The sequence below is a fragment of the Gobio gobio genome (assembly GCF_949357685.1).
Source record: "Gobio gobio genome assembly, chromosome: 15".
Classification (NCBI taxonomy): Eukaryota; Metazoa; Chordata; class Actinopteri; order Cypriniformes; family Gobionidae; genus Gobio; species Gobio gobio.
In genome coordinates, this window is record NC_137108.1 from 15662284 (window position 1) to 15685911 (window position 23628).

General features: G+C 39.5%; 1 protein-coding gene across 4 annotated transcripts in view; it reads left to right on the plus strand.

The window, feature by feature from the left end:
• The window catches only part of grb10b (growth factor receptor-bound protein 10b), a 144262-nt gene that overhangs the window by 75731 nt on the left and 44903 nt on the right, over nt 1-23628 (plus strand). For all 4 annotated transcript variants that reach the window (XM_079837494.1, XM_079837492.1, XM_079837493.1 and 1 more), the window contains exons 4-5: nt 6564-6771; nt 9189-9330. In XM_079837494.1, the coding sequence (XP_079693620.1) occupies nt 6564-6771; nt 9189-9330 (350 nt within the window). The remainder of the gene's footprint in view (nt 1-6563; nt 6772-9188; nt 9331-23628) is intronic.

Sequence of the window (23628 nt, forward strand, 5' to 3'; positions counted from 1 at the left end):
AAATGTACTTAGTTTTATTAGGCTGTGGGAAATTAGCTGATTAAACTATTGCTAAAAATATTTCAGAAAATACAGACTGCAGCGCAGGAATCTGGTTATAGCCAAGAGAGCTGTTTAAATTCTAGGCTGAGGTGAACTTTTTTGCCACTTCGCTTCGGAATGGTGATATAGTGCCGGAGCTGGTGCTTGGCTGGTAGGGAACCTATCAATTCCAAAGAATTGAGAGTCAAGTGGATGTGTTTTAATTCACATCACTTTTTGATACAAGCCATAGTCTAGGGTTTGCAAGTTTTTTTTTTTAAATTAATATTTAATTTATCAAGGGCGCATTAAATTAATGAAAAGTGACAGTACATTTATAATGTATATTACAAGCTTTCTATTTCAAATAAAGTCTGTGCTAGCACAGCTGTGCAACGTGACCAAATATCAATAGGGTATTTGTCAACTGAGGCGTGTGTTGAAGTGTAGAGAGGTTTGTTGATTATAATTATATTTTAATACTTTCTGTAAAACAACAAGCTTCAAGAATTCAGAGCCAATTCAGTGTTTTCTGTTTAGAATTTTTGACACTAAGGATTGCCTCATATCCTGGGGAAAGTTCGAAGGATGGGTTCATGCATTTGCTGTCTCCAGGAAGTCTCTAAATAATTAACCTATTAATTAGTTAATCTTTATTATGTCTCATCCCTAACAGACCAATCAGAATTTCTCAAACCTCTCATTATGGACCAAACACTTACTTTTTTAAAGAATATCCTGCTCATTCATTTCAATTTAATGAAAGTGATGGAACTGTCAGGACAGTATCACAAATGTGGTCCATATAACTAATTATGTGGCTCATTCATGAGATCAATCACTGCTGAATTTTGTTTTGATTTTAAAAATTGAATCAATGTTAATAATAACAACATCTTCATACATATCTTGTTAAACTTTCAGCTTTGATCTATATGTATTTTGTTAATGTTTTTTATTTATTTATTTTTTTACAAACATTAGGGCCAGATTTACTAAACAGCAAATTAACATGGGAGCGCATTCCAAAAAAAGCGCAGATGGAAGTGGAAAGTTCGGCGCTAAATTAAAGACACACGCTGCCGGATCCTTTCCGTAACCGTAATGACCAACACGATCTACCAGTTAGCGTCTGGTTTAAGACATGCATTTTTGGGGCTGTAAATAATGGTGCAAACGTCAGTAAATTGACAAGAGCAAACCTTAGAACTAAAACACACAGCAAAGCCAGACAATCAACCTCATAATCTTTCATTAAAAAAAATTCCTCTCCCTCTTGCAGCAACATCTCTTCTCTGTTGAAGTGTTGACTGGTGTGAGGACGGGACAACCAGATCTCTTGTAATATTACAATTAAATAATACTTAAATCGATATGTCATCCTCAATAAACCCGTCTCCAGCGTGTTGCCTCCGATCATTTGAATATTGCACTTTAATCATTATTTAATCAACATCATCCTCAATAAACTCGTCTCCAGCATGTTGCCCCCGGTCCCTCGAATATTCCGATCTATTATGACCTCTGACCTGTAAAGCTGCCAGAATAATAATAATAATAATAATAATACGCTGTTTGTTAATTGGCCAGAGGAGAACTGGCACCCCGACTGAGCCTGGTTTCTCCCAAGGTTTATTTTTCTCCATTAGGTCACCTAATGGGGTTTTGGTTTCCTTGCCACTGTTGCCTCTGGCTTGGCGTGCTCAGTTGGGGACACTCAATTTTTCAACTAAACATCGAAATAAATCTAATTAATAAACTAAATTAACCATATAAACTAAATTACTGATCTAATCATTGATCTAAAGCCCACACTGTCACTGTATGATAATTGAAATGAACTGATGACATCAGCGTTTTCTCCAGAATGGCTATACAGCTGAATTGTTAAAAGCGCTATATAAATAAAGTTGACTTGACTCACATGAGATCGCAGCAATAGCAAACCATCCAATCAATTCCTGATGGACAAAATCTAGTCCCGCCCCACATTTTTTTTCTAGCTTCGAGAAGCTGTTTCACATACGTCACAATAGGGAAGAAAAGAATATTGCACCTTCCGTTTTTATGCCGACTTTAATGATTTGTCACAATGCTGTTGATTATCTGTGAGTAACAATCAGTTTATAACCTAAAGCTATGGTATGGAAAAGAGCGACCCGTACATTGTTCAGAAATTCATATTTTTTGTTTCTCGGGAGAAAGCCATAAAGGTTTGAAATGACATTAAGGTGAGTAAATGATGACATGGTTTTCATTTTTGGATGTACTATTCCTGTAAACATTTAGTGAAAGTGTTGTAATTGGGAACTACGGTAACACTTTACAATAAGGTCTCATTTGTTAATATAATATTAGTTAATGTACTAACAATGAGTAATACATTTGTTGCTGTATTTGTTAACACTTTATTTTACAGTGCCCTTGTTACATATGTTACATGTACAGTAAATTAAGCATAATTACAGGTTAAGTGAATCACGGCACCTGTTAGTGGGTTGGATATATTAGGCAGCAAGTGAACATTTTGTCCTCAAAGTTGATGTGTTAGAAGCAGGAAAAATGGGCAAGCGTAAGGATTTGAGCTTGACAAGGGCCAAATTGTGATAGCTAGACGACTGGGTCAGAGCATCCTCAAAACTGCAGCTCTTGTGGGGTGTTCCCGTTCTGCAGTGGTCAGTATCTATCAAAAGTGGTCCAAGGAAGGAACAGTGGTGAACTTGCGACAGGGTCATGGGCGGCCAAGGCTCATTGATGCACGTGGGGATCCTGTAGATGAAATTGCTCAATTAGTTAATGCTGGTTCTGACAGAAAGTTGTCAAAATACATTATTGTTGCGTATGGGGCTGCAGTCCAGTCAGGGTGCCCATGCTGACCCCTGTCGACCACTAAAAGCGCCAACAGTGGGCATGTGAGCATCAGAACTGGACCACGGAGCAATGGAAGAAGGTGGCCTGGTCTGATGAATCACGTTTTCTTTTACATCACGTGGATGGCCAGGTGCGTGTGCTTCACTTGCCTGGGGAACACATGGCACCAGGATGCACTATGGGAAGAAGGCAAGCCGGTGGAGGAAGTGTGATGCTTTGGGCAATGTTTTGCTGGAAACCTTGGGTCCTGCCATCCATGTGGATGATATTTTGGCATGTACCACCTACCTAAGCATTGATTCAGACCATGTACACCCTTTCATGGAAACGGTATTCCCTGGTGGCTGTGGCCCTTTTTCAGCAGGATAATGCACCCTGCCACAAAGCAAAAATGATTCAGGAATGGTTTGAGGAGCACAACAATGAGTTTGAGGTGTTGCCTTGGCCTCCAAATTCCCCAGATCTCAATCCAATCGAGCATCTGTGGGATGTGCTGAACAAACAAGTCCGATCCATGAAGGCCCCACCTCGCAACTTACAGGATCTGTTGCTAACATATTGGTGCCAGATACCACAGCACACCTTCAGGGGTCTAGTAGAGTCCATGCCTCGACAGGTCAGGGCTGTTTTGACAGCAAAAGGGGGGTCCAACACAATATTAGGTGTATAATATTGTGCCTGATCGGTATATATGTTTGTGTGTGTGTGTGCAGCAGAAAATTAATTTCACTTTCTGAGTAAAGAATTTATCTTTCATTTAGCTTAAAATCTGCTCAGTACTTAATGTTATGCCTGATCGATATTATCGATATTATATAATTACACTGTAACAATAACACCTTTAAATAACGTGCAATCCATTATTTATTCATCGTTGTTGTTAATTGTTTGTTCATGTTAGTTCACAGTGAATTAACTTCATGTTATCAAATATAATGTTTGATTTTAATAATGTATTAGTAAATGTTGAAATGAACATTAACTAAGATTAATAAATGCTGTAGAAGTATTATACATTCTTAGCTCATGTTAACTAAAGTAGTTAACTAATGGTATGAAACCTTATTGTAAAGTGTTACCGGAACTACTGTATGCTTTAGTGAATTGTTTTTTTTTTTATTTTATATTCTAACACAGGCACATTTATGTCTGTAATAGTGTAATCAGGTCTTCTGGGATGCCTGCATAACCCCATCTGTAACGATTATTTTCTGAAATGTACACCTACAGTCACATTGCCTAAATTTATTGCTATGCCTCAGTGAGGCTAGTTGAGAACAGTGGATTTGCAAAGTCCTAAAAAAGTATCAAATTGGCCCTTTTGGTCAAAAAAGGATGCCAAGTTTGCCAACTATATATTAGAATTTGTCCTATGTAATTTGTTTAGGTTTTTATCCACTTGTTTGTTTTAGCACCCTCTGCTGGACAAACAAAAATATGCCTCTTTAAACAAAAGCATTTCCATTACAGAAGGCCATGCATGCACATTGCACTGTAATAGGTTTTTACCTTTATTTGTCTGTTAAAGACCCCCTGTGGTGAAAATTATAAGTTTTTAATGTTGTTTATGTCTATGTGGTGTTTATAATATGCTTTAAGACAAACTATGTGCAAAGTCATGTCAACACCATTGCTGAAATATGTATATGATGTATATTTCAATGTTATGATGAACTACAGTATATGCCTTTCACCACTGAAGTTCAAAGCGTTTCTAAGTATACTGATTTTTAGAAGGCAGACTGAGATGCTGAACGATGACGGGAACATGGTTTGTGTAACATTAGCTGTTTGATAACGTAGTCAAGCAAAAGGCTAATCATATTAATTACCGAGCGATACCATTGTGCAGTGTTTACTACAGTAAAGTTGACCCAACCAAGTGAGTTGATGTGAGTTGGTGTGATGCGGGGTGGGGTGGGGATCCGCATATACTAAATGAAGCAAGGGTGTAGAGTTACATTCAAGCTATTTTAAGGCATGAAGAAATTCTGTTCACAGGAAAAAAAAAAACATTTAAATATGATGATGATTAATATGATTCAATATTAAATATTGGTGATCAAAGATGAGTTTTAAGGGATACAATTTCATTTCATTCATTTATTTTACACAGGCCCAAGAACTTTGTCTCTTTTACCTCATGGCGTGACTTCACTCTCAAACCTCCCCTCCATGCTAAAGCCTCAGTGTGTGAATGTAGCCTCTCTTATAGCTCTCCAGGATCTCTAAGTAGAGAAGGGGCTTACCTGTCTCTATTAATACATAGGGATCAGCTGATTATCTGATGGGTTTTCAGAAAAAGGTCTTGCAGAGGGCAACCCAGCCTTTGGGTCAGGAGAGGAAAGGTGTGCAATTTTAATGAATTTCTTCTAGTTAAGATGTTGTAAAAAGGACATTTTGACCAAAACAATTTTACCATTTGTACCCAGGTACCCATGGCCAAAAATTCTAGTACTGCTAAAATAACAACTAAATATTTGTAAAAGTGTTTTGTTGTTGTTGTTGTTGTTGTTGTTCGTGTCTTGCCTCACATAGGTAAAGCAAAACAATCATTTAAAAATAAAATATAAATAGGTGCAGCAGAATCATCCTTATATTATTATCAAGATTCAGTTCATTATAAATAATAGGGATGGGAATCACAAGGCATCTCATGATACGATACACGATACATTGCTCACGATACGGATAATATCACGATACAGCATGCGATTAATCAATATATTGCTAGACAATCCTATAATGATACATCTGTCTACACTGCTGTCTGCCATCCCGCTAAAAAACTTTTTTTTTTGTTGGCTAGTTTAATTTAACTTAGTTTAACTTATGTTCACGTTTCCCTCATTCATGTGTTGAGCGCCACCTTGAGGAGCCATGAAGTAGCGACAGCAGGGAAATCAATTTAGAGTGCCTTATTTTATTGATTAAAATATTGATATTTGGTGACAGCATATCGATTCTCGTATCGCATGGAGAAGGACAACAATATATTGCCCTATCGATATTTTGCCCACCCCTAATAAATAAATGTGCTAATTGTGAACATCATCTAACTTTGTGTTCAGAGATGTGTATATATATATATATATATATATATATATATATATATATATATATATATATATATATATATATATATATATATATATATATATATATATATATATATATATATATACACATCTCTGAACACAAAGTTATATATATATAATGTAGGTATGCACATCCCTAAAACACATTGTGAAAGTTTTTTAAATTGTAGATTGCCCTCTAGTGTTGTGATTATGAAACACATTTCTGGAGGTTTATAACTTGTGTACTGATAGTTCCAGTCCAAAATGCTTTTTGCTTAATACAATGATCCGTCCATGAAGCACCTGTTCATATGTATGTATGTATGTATGTATGTATGTATATATATGTATCAAGAGCTCCTGAAAAACCACAACAAATTCCTTTTTGGTTTGCGCACACTTGGTGAATAAAGCTAATTTTGATTCTGATTTTGATTCTCCTGCTCAGCAACTGCAGAGGACAGATATATACATGACTATCTTCTTTATGATTTTGCTTGATAAAACAACCTTTTAATGAACATTTTAATTAATTAACTAATAGACGTGATGTTTTGTATCTGATTTTCTTCCTCTTTCTCTCCCTACCAGAGGATGACGTGGATCTAGAAGCTCTGGTGAATGACATGAACTCTTCCTTTGAGAGTCTGTACACTTCTTGCAGTGTGCAGACTGAATCCACTCCACTGCTGCACAACGGCCAGCCACACCGACCCGCCGCCTATCATACACATGCTCAGTCCACCTCCCCACACCAGAGACTGCGGCAGTCCCAGCCTGTGCACATCCTTGCTGTCAGGTAAAAACCCTGAAAATATATGAACACACACACACATACTGTTTCCCCAAAATGTATTTTGACTCTGAAGCCACACTTCAAAATGTATGAATGCCATTGCATTAACAAACAAAGTGGTGTTTTTGTATTTTAAAGAAAGACATAGTTTATAGGTCTGAAATTATAAAACAATCAATATAGAGTTCAAAATGTACTCAACACTTTATGGTTGTTAAACATTGGGAGAACATGTTCACTAAATACATCCACTAAAAGTCACATTGGGACCAGTTGCACAAAAGTCATAGTGAAAATTTATCAGAATAGTAGTTAATTAGTGAAGAATTTAGTTTGCAGATGATACCTACTTTGAAATTTTGTTATTTAAAGCAACGACATTCAGACATTTTTTATAAATATAGTGTACAATAAGTGTGCAAACACTTACACACACAGAGCACATTTTGCCCTAAGAAATAACAAAAGCAGAGCAAATTTCATTAAAGGGTTAGTTCACCCAAAAATGAAAATTCTGTCATTAATTACTCACCCTCATGTCCAAAACCCATTCCAAACCCATAAGACCTTTGTTCATCTTTGGAACACAAATTAAGTTAATTTTTGATAAAATCCGAGAGCTCTCTGACCCCTCAATAGACTGCAATATAATTAACACTTTCAAGGGCCAGAAAGGTAGTAAAGACATCATTAAAATAGTCCATGTGACTCCAGTAGTTCCAATTTTATGAAACAACAAGAATACTTTTTCCTTTTGCAGAGCTTGCTCTTCTCTCTTTTCTCATCACAAATACATTGGAAAGGCATTTACTTTCAATAAAAATAAGAAAATGTTCTAAAAGTAGAAATAAAGTGCCTAACGAAATGTTTAATAATAATAAAAGCATTTATTGGGTAGGGTTAGGGGTAGGTCTTGGGAGGGCTTTTATTGTCCCTTTAAGGCGGCATCCATTTAATAATTTAATTAAATATAATAATTTACACTCTATATTATTATTACATATTGTTAATGTACAACAATACTGAGGTGCAAATAGTATGTATCTGGCAAAATAAAGTATAAATGACATGTAATTACCATTTATATTGCAAAGAACTGCTACTTTTATATGGTGTAAAAAATATATCACTATTTTCACTTAGTAAATAGCATCTACAACTATTTGCACTTAGTGTAAATATCATCTATCGCTAAGAAAATATGTTATTTACACTTGGTGTAAATAGCATCTATAGCTATTTGCACTTAGTGTAAATAGCGTCTATTGCTGCCAATACTTTTTGTGCTCAAAAAGAAACAAAAATAATAACATTTTGTTCTAGCCTGTGACAGTTTCCTACGCAGTTTACGTTGTAAATACAGCGCAGCTCCCACGTCATCATCACATGCAGGCTTATTGGTGCTCATGTGAACAGCATCAGCTGCTGTAGAACTCGAAAGCGCAACAGTGCTTACAACGGAAACTACGTAGGAGACTGGCACAGGCTAGAATGAAATTGTTGAATAAAGTTGTTATTTTTGTTTGTTTTTGCACACAAAAAGTATTCTCGTCACTTCATAAAATTATGGTTGAACCACTGGAGTCACATGGACTATTTTAACAATGTTGTGGCGAGGTTGGCGAGGGACATGGGGTGTGACTCGCAGGTGGTGCTCATTCTCAATCACCCACCGGTCCTGCTCGCTCCTCCCATGTCCCTCTCCAACCTCGCTGTCTTTACTTCCTTTCTGGGCCTTGAAAGTGTTAATTATATCAGGGATCAGAGAGCTCTCTGATTTCATCGAAAATATCTTCATTTGTGTTTCGAAGATGAACGAAGGTCTCATGGGTTTGAAATGACATGAGGATTAATGGATGAATTTTCATTTTTGGGTGAATTAATCCTTTAAAACTTCAAAGATTTTCCCAAAACAATATCTTAAATGAAGAACACAACACGCTATCTTTTTCAGCCTTTTTTTTTATCACCATCAAGAGTGGCACTATTGTTATTCCATTGCTCGGTTGTACTGAAACCTCTGAGAATAAATGGTTTCCATTTGGTGAGCGTGTTTTTGCCTCTCAGCTGCGGACCAGAGCAGGAAGTTGAGCATAACGATCTCGTGAACGAGGGTTCATTCAAGCAAAGGTTCACTCAGAGGTTACCGTTCAGACTTCAGCTCTGAATTCCATATCACACACTCCCTCATGCACAACCTACGGCACAAATGTCTCTGTCTGTGTGTTTCAGCTTTTCTCTGAAGTCCCCACTTCAAAAGGACTCCCTGTCTATTGGCAGCTTCACAAAATGGCCCAAAATGCTAATGTTGCCCAAAGCCGCTGACAATTTTAGGCTGACAGTAATTCTTTTGGTTTAGAGACAAGGTTTCATATTCCTAATATAACCCTAAATCAGAGATTTTTGCTTTATTCCTCCAGAAGACTTCAGGAAGAGGAGCAACAATACCGAACGTCCTCTCTACCTGCCATCCCCAACCCCTTTCCTGAGCTCTGCAGCCCTGCGGGTTCCCCTACACTCAGCTCTGGCTCCTTACCTCAGTGTCAACCCTCAGGCAAATATGTAAGAAACCCTTTGTTCTCATTTCTCTCTCACTGCAAGTACTACTGAAAAAAAATGAAATTCTGACATTATTTACTCATCGCCATGTTGTTCCAAACCCACAATATTTTCTCTCTTCCATCGAACCCAAAGTTAAAATTCTAAAGAATCTTTGCGCAACTCGTTTTTTTGTGACCACTATCATGCTCCAAACCCCCTGAAACTTGCTGAATGGAGTTCAGTGTGGTGTATTGTGGTCCAGACTCTGGTTTCCTAAGAAACAGGTCACTTCCTGTATGGTGTGACTCATGTGCTCTTACAGTAAGACTTACAGCTCACTTACAGAAGTAATAAAAAGTTATTTCCACACGAATGTCGACTATAACTTAATCAAATCTTCATCCAAAACAAAATAAAATCCTTTCCTGAATTTTTTATGGACTTTTAGTCATTAATGGGATAGGACAGACGGGAAACATAATGAGAAAAGAGAAGATGTGCGATCGGGAAATGATGAAAGACAGATTTGAACCCAAGCTGCATATAAGGACCAATGTGCAACGTATCTGAAAAAAGTGCCACATGTACACATTTAGGATAGTCTTATGTGTGCATTTGTGTCTGTGATTATTTGCCGGCACCTGTATTTATTTGTATATATCGTGCATGCATTGTTTGGATCTGTCTGTGTGCATGGGTGAGAGCATCTGTTGTGTGCGTGTGTGTATATATAGCTATCTCTGGACCCCTGGCTGTCATGTGTGATCTTACTGAGGCCCTGATATTTTCCTGGAAAGCCCTGTCATTGCTCCAGGCTAACCTCCTCCATATGGGGCCAGAGTCTGTTACCGTAACATGGTCCCCATGTTACCGTAAAAATCGCTACTGACATTAATCAATTACCCTAATCCCTCTCTCTTTACTTTTATTGTCCCCAAGTAGGGCTCTAAGTGCTAGAGAGGGCTTTTGGACTGTCCAAAAGAGAAAACAACCTGGAAGAACGCCTGGAAGTCATTTAAAACAGCTGACAAATCGTCAGTGACTGATGATGTCCATAAATATAATCAAGACATCAAGCACATTGCCTGTTGTTTGCATGTGAAGTGCATGTGATTAGCAGACATTATTTTGGAATATGGGAAATGAGAACGTATTTGTTGCAGGGCCCTCAAACATGTGACGACACTGTGTTAACAAAGGATACGGTGCATCTCAATGCGTCAAAGCTAAATAATCTCCATCTCAACCCTGCAAAGCCTGATATATGAAATAATATTCACAAATATATATATTTTTAATGGAACAGTTTATTGAGCCTTTAGTCAAAATATATATATAAAATAAAATAAAAAGTGTTTGCACATGTGCTTTTTGCTCAGAGGCCCAAACCAAGCAAAAATAAGCAATTTTGTGCACTTGGTATATAAATGGCAAAGATGAAATTCTGATCGCTTATAATGTAAATCAATGTTATCTTTATAACAGTATAGCTGACTACTGACAAAAAAATGCATATACGTGGCCCTATACAACTCATTGGGCCCTATTATACACCCGCCGCAATGGGACGCAAGTGTTTTTTGCTAGTTTTAGCCCGACGCAATTATCATTTTCACGTCCAGCGTTGCTTAAATAATCAAATGCACTTGCACCATCTGTTTGCCCAATTGGCGTGCTGGTCTGAAAATGAAGTGTGTTCAGGCGCATTGTTGGCACATTGCTATTTTGAGGCAACTGAAAACGACAATTGACAAACAAAAACCTGGTCTAAAATCAATAGTGCATAATTTTTTGTGTTATTGAAAGGGCGTGTTATTAATATGTGCCTATATGCGGGTGTACAACGCACGTAGACTTTGCTAATTACACACAGGGATGTGCAGCAGCACACAAACATGTTTAAATATTAAAAATAAAAGGATTCCTCTCTGGAGAAGCGTTCAGTCCAAATAGCGAATGGAAATAGCGAATGGCACGAGCGTGCCATGGCGCAAGCGCAACTGGCTTTTAAAGGAAATGATAGATAAGACTTGCAGTCGTTTAACTAGTAAAAGTGGATTCGGACACGCCCTAAGTGCACCTGCGCCATGCGCTTCAGACCATGCGCTCAGATCATTAAAATAGGGCCCTATATCTGTAACATATAGATCCAAATTATAAAGAGGAATCGTTTAAAAGGTTCAATATAACAAAAGATTTATTAAATAAAACAAACTCAAATAATCCATATGAAGAAAGGCAACGTGATAGCGTGTAGAAAACAACAATACCGGACCACTGAATGGAGCTCAAAGAGGAACTAAAATACATAGTGATGATGACAAAATAACAACAAACAGGTGTGATGAGTGAAATAATGTCCATGACAACTAATGAACTAAGGAAGCAGATAACTGAGAATTACAAACTAAAAGTCCATGAAAATGAAACTAAACACACAGATTATGACAATTACTCCAAATATTATGTGTTAGAATCAATGGTGTAAAGTATTTGAGTAAATGTAATTAGTTACTGTACTTAAGTATCTTTTTGGCTACATTGTAGTTGTACTGAGTATCAAAGATATTAGCAACTTTTACTCTCTACTTGACAAAATTTTTGAACAAGTAAATAATAATAAGCTGATATATATCTGAATCATACAATAGCTTTATGTGAGGAACATGCTGAAATATAACGGTGCACATGCTCAGGAATAAAGGTAAAAAGTCTGAGAAATAATAAAATAAAAGAACATACAGTACCTGTGAAATCAAGTTTGTGATGTTTCTTTCAGCTTGCTTGTGATCTACTAATAAAATAAAATAAAATACATACATACAGTATAATTAATGTAGATATATGTAGTCAATTTTCATTACAGTTATTTATTGAAAAAATAGTAGTATTTTCATAGCTTCACCTTGCAGCCAATGGTCTTGTATATAATCAGGGAACATTCAACATTCTCAAGCCATTGCATCTTGAAATGACACTGGTTGGTTTCAATGTAGACACAATGTTAGTGTCATGGTAGGTGACTGTAGAGAAGCGCATGACGAAGGAGTTAACTGAAATAGTCTTCAATTCTAACTTCAAACGAGAATGACTGGGAGATAACACAACCACATACATGTGAATGCAAATCAATGCAGGACAAAGACCAGACTGAAACTGAGAGCTTATATACACAGGCAAACAAACGAGCAACCGAGATAATTAACGAGGTGATTAACAAGGCACAGGTGAATAACATTTTTTGGGGGAGGATCTATGGGGTTGTAAACCGGAGTTAATAGTGTAATAGTGGACTCTGGAGTGGGCTCATGGGCTGGAGCGGAGACTGGAGTGTGTCATATGTATTATGACACAGCAAGTGGTTGCTGTGGTAACGAACAATTCCTGCTTGTAAAAGCAAATATACATATCCTGTATCTGAGGCTAATGGGCCATTTACATGACACCATTTTGTAATAAAAACGGAAAGCTTTTTATGCGTTTTGGCCGTTCATGTACATGACAACTGTGTTTTGGGGGCCTGAAAATGCAAATTTTTGAAAAAGGGTTTCAAAGTAAAAGTTTTCAATTGTCTCTGTGTAAACAAAATGTGTGAAAACCATAACGTCATCAGTGTTGGCCACGTTACTTTAAAAAAGTAATTAGTTATAGTTACTAGTTACTTCTTACAAATAGTAACTGAGTTAGTAACTGAGTTACATCATTATAAAAGTAACTAATTACCAGGGAAAGTAATTACTGCGTTACTTTTTTTTTTTTTTTCAAATGTTCAAATATGTCAAATAGCTTGGATGCCTCCAATATTAGATATGTTAAATGAATGAATTGGACACTAAATAGAATAAATTATTATTATAAAACATTGTACATTAATGTACACTATTGTAATGTTGCTGTGGGAAAATGTGAGAGACACCTATCAAATTCAATGCATTATTGTAAATATTATCAGTAGGCCTACTATAGTGTAAATATTGTGTAAATATTATCAGTACTATACTTTCCTTTGGTAGTGGAGCTCACGTTATCACCTGGGTTTTTAGCCACTAATTTTGTGGCATATGATGATGTGAGGCGCTTCAGAATCACTTGCCACCGGCGTGGAGAGACTCTTTCTTCCTGGGCATAAGTTGCACATTACATAAATATTCTTACCTTTCACCTAAACGAGGGAAAAGTAGCGCTTATACTTCCAGTTTGCGAAAGCTACCTTTGAAGTCGTTGGACCATCGCTGAATGTGCATATGCGTGTGCGTCATAGGTGTGTGTGTGTGTTTGTGAACCACAGACCGTGAAAAAAATAGGTGTGAACTCAACCTATCAACTTCAACCTTGTCTCCCACCCACCAATCATCATCAGTTATGTGTACCACCGCACCCACCCCCAACACGCATGGCTGGTGCGCGCGCACACACACACACACACGTTGCAGGTCTAACTGACAGAGAGCCTGTTCGGATGAAAAGCGCTTCAGTGAGCTCAATTATAGTAACGCGACTAACGCCGCATTTTTTTTCCTCAGTAACGCTAACGGCGTTGTAACGGGAGAAACAGTAATTCGTTTGATTACTCGTTACTGAAAAAAATAATTCCGTTAGTAACGCCGTTTATCTGTAACGCTGTTATTCCCATCACTGAACGTCATACGCATGTGTATTACATTTTCAGTCTACAGGCACGTAGGCTGTGTCTGAAATCGCCCCCTATACCCTTAAATAGGGCACTAATTGATGTGAAAACATATAATGGACATTATTGAGTGCACTCATTCAATCCTATAATGTACCGCAATAACGAGTGTAGAACCGTTGTATACACTCAACAGCTAGAAAAAACCCATAATGCACGGAGAGAGTAGCACCACGCGTCGAATGAAGTCCTGCGTTTGACCAGAAGATGGCGTCCACAGCTGAATCATCCATCTATTCATTTTACAAACCGCTGGTCCAATGAAGCTACAGCGTAATATCAAACAGGTATAAATTCCTTTTTAAGTGATTCAATTGTTTAATTAAGTGTTATACATGCTAGTTCTATGGCAGAGTTCAGGGTAAATCTTTTTATTACTAACTTTGCTACGTTTTAAATGATTATTAAACAGCAAGCAGAAACTATGCAAAAGCATCAGCCCTTCCGGCGCATTCAGTGTCCGAATTTTCTCACACGTTTTCATTCACTCCTTCAAGTGGACAATATTAGTGGAGTAATGTAGGGAATAGTGATTGAGGGTATAGGGGGAGATTTCAAACACAGCAGTAGCTCCCTTTCACTTGGTCACTCTCGACGTACGTCAGAGATGATCTGATGAAATGGGATCATGCAAGGGAGACCAATCTTCTTTGAGTGTAATTTACATCCCGCAACCCCGCACGCACGGTGCGGGGTATAAATACGAAAGCAGATACCGCTTCAGAGCCGAGTAGTTGTCAGCTCTATTATTCTGAGTGTTTCTATATACGAGTCATCTGCCTTTTGGAGGAAGCCTGCTTCTCTTTGTGTTGGTGTAACAGCACTGGCAGCAGCGGCCGTGACCCAGCTGATCAAAGGCTGTTCTCACAGTTGGTGTGTGCGCTATGAGAGAGCGCGCAAGAACTGTTTTTACAGCTGGTGTGTGCGCTGTCGATAGTGCTCAAGGGCTGTTCTGACAGCCGGTAAGAGGAGCGCCTTCTATGAGTGTGAGTGCGCATGGCAGGCTTGCACTGTCCCTGTCTGTGTGCCGGGGTCATCCCCCTGCGTTCTTCAGCACATAAAAGAGAGCAGATTCTCTAAAAGAGCAACATGGCTGTGAGGTTCCGTCTTTTTCAAGATGACATTCCGCCAATGTGTTTCTGGATGCGGTTGTTTGCTGTCCTCATTTGACGGCCACGATCACTCTCACATGTAAGCATGTTTAGACTGCGTTCATGGGTGGCTCATGCTCTCTCAGGAGAATGTGATCACATTGGCATGTTGTTTTTCTCGCCTTTATTGTAAGGGTTGAGCCGCTCAGCATGACGTATGCTGTTGAGCTGCCCACTGACAGCGTGGGTTGTAATGGCAACCCAGCAAGTCACTCAGCAATCTAGATGCGTGGTCGAGACTATGCAACCTCAAACGGGGTGGATCCCTTAGCCTATTCCCCGATCTAGCTCCAGAAAAGGGCTACTTTGGCTAATAAGCTTTGTTGAACTGAGGATCACAGTGAGTGCTTCCCTATCAAGACCACCTCCTCGGGTCCCTCATTCCTCTATCGCATCGCAGCATGCTGAGACTGTGTTTGTGGGTGGTTCATGTTCTCTCATGAGAGCAAGACCGCGTCGGTGCAGTGGGTCTCGGGAGCTCAGGAATAACAGCGTGTAACGCTACGAAGCCTCACCGCTCTCGTTCCCCTCCCAATAAGAGGTGCCAGAATGACAGTGTGTGATGCCACGGAGCCTCGCCACTCTCGTTCCCCTCTTCTCAGCAGTGTGAGGAGGACAGTGCGTGGCGCTATGCCTCGCTGCTCTCGTTCCCCGCTGAGGAAAGAGGTGAAGAAGACAGTGTGCAATGCCACGAGCCTCGCCGCTCTCAGCCTCTCCTTCAGTCGCCAGCGGACCGCAGTATACGGCTTGAGAACGCTACCATGCCTTCTCTCATACCCTCTGTCCAACCGTGAAGGCAGGTAGGTGCTGCTTTGCACACTCAGACCCCACTTCAGGGCACTATGCCTCTTGGGTCGGGTCCCTGCCCTCCAACTTGCTGTCTGTGGTATGGGTGGGTTCTTAGTACGGTTTCTGGAAGCCTAGCTAGCGCTTCCAAGACCGTCCCGCTGGCTCACCTGCACCATCAGGCTCGGCTACGCGATTCAATTCGCACAGCATCCTCCCAAGTTCAGGTACGTCCACTTCACTTCTGTGCGGAGCTGCGATGCCCCTGTCTTTTGGAAAGAGGTCGAAGTCCTACTGGCGAAGGACGCAATTGAACCGGTCAATCCAGCTGACATGAAGACGGGGGTTCTACAGCCCCTACTTCATTGTGCCCAAGAAAGGCGATGGGTCACGACCAATCTTGGCCCTGCAAGTCTTGAACTGGGCCCTTCACAAGTTCCCGTTCAAGATGTTGACGCAGAAGCACATTTTCAAATTCATCCGTCCCCAAGATTGGTTTGCAGCAATCAAACAGGAGGTGAGTCTTCAGGTCAGCCAGTTGGGTCTTCCGGTCAACTGGGACAAGAGCAAACTCTCCCCTGTACAGAGAGTCTCTTATCTCGGTATAGAGCTGGATTCGGTCAACTGGACGGAACGCCTCACGGAGGAGCGTGTCCAGTCTATGTTGAACTAGATTCGGCTGGAGTTCCCTTAGAACAGGTGTCCAGGCATGCTGTGGTTTTCATGGATGCCTCTGCCACCGGCTGGCGGACCACGTACAACAGGCATGCAGTTCAGATCTGTGGACGGGGCCTCAACTGCATTGGCATATCATTTGCCTCAATTTGCTTGCAGTATGTCTTGCGCTGGGCCGCTTCAAACTGCTGCTACAGCACAAGCATGTACTGGTCCATACGGACAGCACTGTGACTGTTGCATACATCAACCGTCAGGGTGGTCTACGCTCCTGTCACATGTCGCAACTCGCCCGCCATCTCCTCCTATGGAGTCAGAAGCATCTGAAGTCCTTTTAGTTGCGCCGTACTGGCCTAACCGGACCTGGTTCTCAGAACTGATGCTCCTCATGATAGCACCTCGCTTGCCTATTCCTTTGAGGAAGGACCTACTATCTTAGAGATGGGGCACCCTATGGCACCCGCGTCCAGACCTCTGGAAACTCCATGTCTGGTCCCTGGACGGGACGCTGAGGTTCTAGGTGGCCTACCCCAGTCGGTGGTAGACACCATCACTCCCGCTAGAGCCCCCTCTACGAGGCGCTCTGTGCATTGAAGTGGAAGCTATTCAAATTAAAATCCTATCAGTTAAGACAGTCCTCCTTGTAGCATTGGCGTCGATCAAGAGGGTAGGGGACTTGCATGCTTTTTTGGTCAAAACGAATCGTGCCTGGAGTTCGGGCCGGCTGACTCTCACGTGATCCTGAGACCCCGGCTTGGATATGTGCCCAAGGTTCCTACCACTCCGTTCATAGACCAGGTAGTGAACCTACAAGTGCTGCCCTCGGAGGAGGCAGACCCAGCCCTTGCAGACCCAGCCCTCTGTCCCGTCCGCTGTCTGCAGTGCTATGTGGACATAACGCAAAGCTTCAGGACCTCTTCGTCTGTTACGGAGGCCAGCAGAAGGGAAAGGCTGTCTCCAATCAGAGGTTTACCCATCGACAGAGTACGCTCTGTCGTCTCTGCTGGTGCGCTCTCCTCTCCACGGGCTGGAACCACCCCAGAGACATGCCATATGTTACACTACCCTAGACTGGCTAGTACATGATACCTCCCTTCGGGCAGGATGTGGCTCCGCAGCGTTTCTCTTTCTCCGAAGGGGCACGCTTTTCCAACGTCTTGGTTACGTATGGTAACCCTCGTTCCCTCCTTAATTTATTTTTAATTATTCATTTTAAAGTATGAAAATGTATCATAATTTAAATTTATTTTAAATTGAATTAGCTGAACTTTTGTCATGGTCAGTATGTTTAGTTTGGTTCTTTGTATTTCATTTCTGTTTCTGCTGTTCATTTGTTGCTATGGTAAATCATTTGTTCATTGATTACCCTCACCTGCTCCTTGTTTCACATTATTTAGTCTGTGTATTTATAGCCCTTGGGCCTAGTCCACACGTACACGGGTATTTTTTATAAACGGAGTTGATTTGGCATGCTCTTGACAGTGCTTCATAGCATGCCAAATCAACAGGTGGCGATATAACCCTAACTGTAAAGCCATGTTGGCCAATCAGAAGCCTGGAAAAGGGTTATTTCCGGTTCTGACGCAACAAGCCAAAATCTCTGATTTCACCGTCCACGCGACACCACTGAAACTGGAGTTTCTAAAAATGTTCACCCTGGCAGGAGTTTTCAAAAAAGTTTGGTTTCAGTGTCCGGATACTGCGTTTATGTGTGGACGAACGGCCAAACCGCATAGAGAAATATGCGGTTTTGAAAATACCCATGTTTGTGTGGACAGGGCCTTGGTTTGAGATGTTTGTTCTCTCTTCTTGTTGTTGTTTAATGGTTTGGTTACCTACTCCTGCATTCCTGTGCTCATGCATTTCTTTGTTTCTGTATTGTATTGTATTTATTTATTCATAATAAATTACATTTCCTGTCTTTTAATTTTGTAGGATATTGGTAATGCTAGTTATATTTTTTATATTTGTTCCCCTGGAAGTTTTGCCTCATATGTTCATTATATTGCATTTTTAAGGGGCTTGTTTTGCTTTTTTGAGATATCTGGCAATCATTCACTAGAGCTTTAATGAAGAGAGGGAAGAGTTCAGAAGAGGGTTGACGGAAAGTAGCAGTATACAAATGGAACAGCAGCTACTGCTAGTGCTGATTGGTTGGGAGTTATTTAATAAAGTAGTTTAAATTATACACACGTGTAACAGCATTATTATTTTAATTATTTCATATTCACAATGTGAGGAAGTGATTATCAGCTGGTTCTGATCAGTGGCCGATTGTTTGGAGTTAGAAAAATATAATATGCGCTGTTGCATTCTCAATATTTACTGATTTATGGTACGTTAAGATGACAATAATGTACTTAACATGGAACAGTTTTTCTTTCGCATTTTTCACGTACAGGCAACAACGTTGTCAAAATGTTCCCTGTTCACATGGATCCACCAAAATTATTAAAAATACTGTATTATGCATGCTAGACCAGTAGATGGCAATGTAAAGTAATGCGTATGACGTTACAGTTTTCACAATTTTGCACTGAATTGCAGACAATACCAGTATCTTTTTCAAAAACTTGCACTTTGAAACCCATTTCCATTTCCCAAAATGCATTTGTAGTGTACATTAACAGCCAAAATGTATACAAAGTTTTCAGTTTTTAGTTGAAAATGGTGTCACTATGCATTATTTAATTATCATATGCTATTTTCTATTAGTTAAGATATTGATATACTTGACTCACAGTTGACTGTTGCTTTTTTCCTCAACCCTAGTTTCTATGTTTGATGGTTCTATGGTTTTCATTTAATAAGCGAACTGTTTGGAATTAGATCCTATAATCTCACCTCATTTTAACCTACCTGTAACCCCTGACAACTTTAGAGTGTTTTTTTTTCTATTGAAACTTGTATTTCCAATTGCACGTTTGTATTGATGTTGCAATTTTGATACATTTAAAATAGGCTACATCAAAGTCACCAGGAATTAAAAAAAAAAATAACAAATCTTATTTTTTATGGAATATTGCAGTAATTATTATAAATGGTTTATCTGTGCATGTTTAATTCATATGCCCTCATTTCTTCTCTTTTCTCTTCTCTGATGACATGTTTACTGACACGAGGGCGAGACAATATGAGATTACAGAAATAGCAAACCACAATGATCCAATCAATTCCCAGTGGACAAATGTCCTGCTCTACATTTTTTTCTATTGCATCTTTTGTTTCATGTCGACTTTAAATGTTATATCTTATAACACACTAAAGTTAAAATGATAATCAGGTACTTTACATGTGCTTTAGGCCACATCCACATGAAGCCAGAGCTTTCCCTATCCAATCTTTTTTTTCTCTCGTCTCCAGAAATTTCTGCGTACACACGAAACCACTGAAACCGACTCAAAATGATGTACTATACATGCCAGACCAGTATGTGGCGCTGTAATTCTGCCACAGAAATACACTAAAACGGAGAAGAAGAGTTGTGGCTAGAAGGGGTACAGCAATGTTTGGAAGTGAGGCAAAATCTCACGATAAAATAACAATAAATAAATTTGCTACTTACCAGATTGTGTTTGTATTAACGCCTACACCTTCCTCAACCCTAAACCTACCCTTACAATATTGCAAATACAGTAATTAAATGACACAATATTGATGTGCGCATGCCCAGTGGCCGTAGCTGTATCCCTTCTAGCCTTCACCGTGCGGGACGGGGTGTGATGACATCAACATTACCCAAAATATACGGATTGGCTGTACACACAAAAACGCAAGGTTGTCGATTTCAGTCCGTGTGGACGGGGTCTTGTTTGTCAGCACATCAAAATAATTGTGCTTCTAAAAAATAAAATAATTGTAACATTACACTCGTGCTAAAAATAGCGCTTTTTCAACCCGGTCACGTCCTCATGCAGCTTAAGGAGTTAAAGCCCAACAAAAGATTATGGAAACATAATTTAAAATTTACTTTAAATTAAGTTTTTATTTGGCATGATTACAAAGTGCACTTTTCAAATGTGTACTTAAGTGTTAAGAAACATTCATGAAAGTGTGCTCTCATTAAGTACACTTAAGTGGCCTTTTATTTTATTAATATTATACTATCTGCAAGTACAGTTTTGCAGTAGGCTACACTACTAAGTGAACTAAGCACACTTCCTTTTCACAAGGGTGTGCTTTCTTTATATAATATAAATGCTATTTATGTATAACTATTAGTTGCTATTTATGCTAGATTATACTAGATGTTAGATTCCTAACATCATATTTAATTTTGACATTTGTATACACTTTTGCACCGTGGTATGTGTTTGCAGAGCGTTGTATAGAGGCAATATAGTGCATTCTGAAAGTCATGTGTGATATAAAGCTGGTTTCTGGACTCTTTTACATGTTACCTACCCACAGCTGCCTCTGGTTTGCACCCCCCGGTAGTTTTTCTGAAATGCACGCTCAAAGAAGTGCAGATGTCTGTCGGCCTGCTCGCCTGGTAAGAAACAAGACGTTTTGTGTTTACAGAATTTTCCGAGCTGCGGGCGCTTTCTGACAGGCCCCCATTGCTCTCCCAGGTCCCACGCGGAAGGCACGCGAACCAGAGCGCTTCCACAAGCCAGCAGGCCATTTGATGGCACGGCATGGCTCTGCATATTCAGAAATCATAGGAATTGTATGTGTGTCCCATACATGAGTAAAGTTTAAAGTTTATTCGTAACAGACTTAACAGGGTCCATTCCATTCTACAATCTTAAACCCGTATCAGAAACCAACAGCACAGCAAAGAGAGAGAGAGAGAGAGAGAGAGAGAGAGAGAGAGAGAGAGAGAGAGAGAGAGAGGAGAGAGAGAGAGAGAGAGAGAGAGAGAGAGAGAGAGAGAGAGAGAGAGAGAGATAGAGAGAGAGAGAGAGAGAGAGAGAGAGACGAGAGAGAGAGAGAGAGAGAAGAGATTCGAGAGAGAGAGGAGAGAGAGAGAGAGAGAGAGAGAGTTACACGTAGGCTTTAATCCATTTAAAGCACTCACTGACATCAGGTTCTGGCACCCACTGAGAATGCCTGGAACTGAAATAAGGGGATGAGCAATATGCTTAATACTATCTTACCTCACTTAATGTGTTGATGCATTTTTTACATAGGGTGAGGTAAGCGGCTGGAAATAACCCAGAACTGGGAAGGGCTTGCAGGCTCATCAAGCCCACACAATATGGCACAACTTGAGATAGAATGAGAAGTGCTTACTGTGTTGGGTTTTTTCTGTAGACGCTGAGGTGTGGTATGGGCAGAGGTTGTCATTGTTCTGAGGTCATTGTGTCTTTTTCTGTCATAGCAGGAGGTGATATTTAAACAAAAACAGACAAGCAAGAGGGCATTGTCCTAAATATCAGAACAGGTAATCACAGCCGTGCTAATATTCAGACCAACAGCATGATTGGAAGTGTGATATTGCTTTTATACTAGCTGTAGCTGTAGTATACTATGACCTAAATGGTACACATACACAATATTTTTTAGGTATGTTGTCTATTTTTGCTCCACCAATGGACAAAGTTCCCAAAAAAGCCAGCCATAGCAGAACATTTGCACATCTCTAAGCAAGACACCAAAGTGGTGTTTTGTTTCCAAATGAATCAGCATTTTTGAATGAACCTGTCAAGTGAATAATTCACTGACTTGTTTCAAACCTCTATGACTTCTTTCTTCTGTGGAACACAAAAGAGATATTTGAACAGTGCAAACTGTTTTTGTCCATACACTGAAAATCAATGGGGTCCAAAACAACTTTGGACCCCAACTCACTTTCATTGTATGGACAAAAAACACTGCGGAAGTTTTCCAATGTTTTCTTCTGTGTTCCACATAAAAAGAAAGTCAAAGAGGTTTAAAATGAAATGAGGGTGAGTAAATGATTAGAGAATCACATTTTTGGCTGAACTATCCCCTTAATAATGCTTGACAATACTACTTAAAAACGCGTTTTGGCCAAAACTCATGCTCTCATGGCCAGTCAGAAATGCTACTTTGTTACTTTATGTATTTGTATTGGCAAAGTTTAAAATTCTTGTTTTGGTGCAATAATTACATGTTACATTAGTGGGCAATAATTTGATGTTGTCACGCATCAACATTTACACTACACATGCAATGCAGCCATATGCATTCCTGACTGAATGTGATTGCAGTGATCTGATCATAATGAATTTTCCAAGACACATTGCGCCTTGTTTCTATTGTAGCTATTCCAGGGGTCTTTCTCAAGGACACAATAGTGGTAACTCAAATCTTGCAGGGTTTGAACCTTTAAACTTTTGCCACCTCATTATGGTTGTAGTTATACCACCATGCACGCCATGTTATGTGTGTGCATGTTACCTCACCATTCACCCAGACATGTCCCCCTATGATGCTAACACAGTTTGGATCTTGATTACAGGGAAGTGCTGTAATCCATTTCTTGATCCTCCAGCTTTGTCCACTAAACCCACAACTGGTTCAGCTGAAGATAAAGGAGGGTTCATCTTGGTCTTAAAGGGGTAAATAAAACCTCTGGTATTCCGATGTGCCCCAGGCCTCTGTTTGTTCAGAACAGAGTTCCATGTGTCTCATACTGTGACAGATAAAAGTGCTAGTGTAGGAAATATGTTCACTGTTTTTGAGATATTTTACCAAAGTAGATTTTCCCCCAAAAAACATGCTATAACCATAGTGTCATGTCCATAATACCAAGTTAATACTAATCCTTACAAAAAAGTATTGTGGCAGTACCATGGTACAATGATGTTATCGTATGGTAATACATTAACATTGAAATGTAACGGTACTGAAATTTGTGTTCTATGGTACTGCATTTATATGGTACACCTTGTAATATCTATACATGTACTGTATATATGGTAGTACTTCCAAGAATACCGAAGCACTGCATGCTAAAAAACCAATACCATGGAAAAATTTACATTTTTGTAAATTGCAGTACAATTCATGTTCTAACAATACATACTTACTGTATATACCATGCCATTT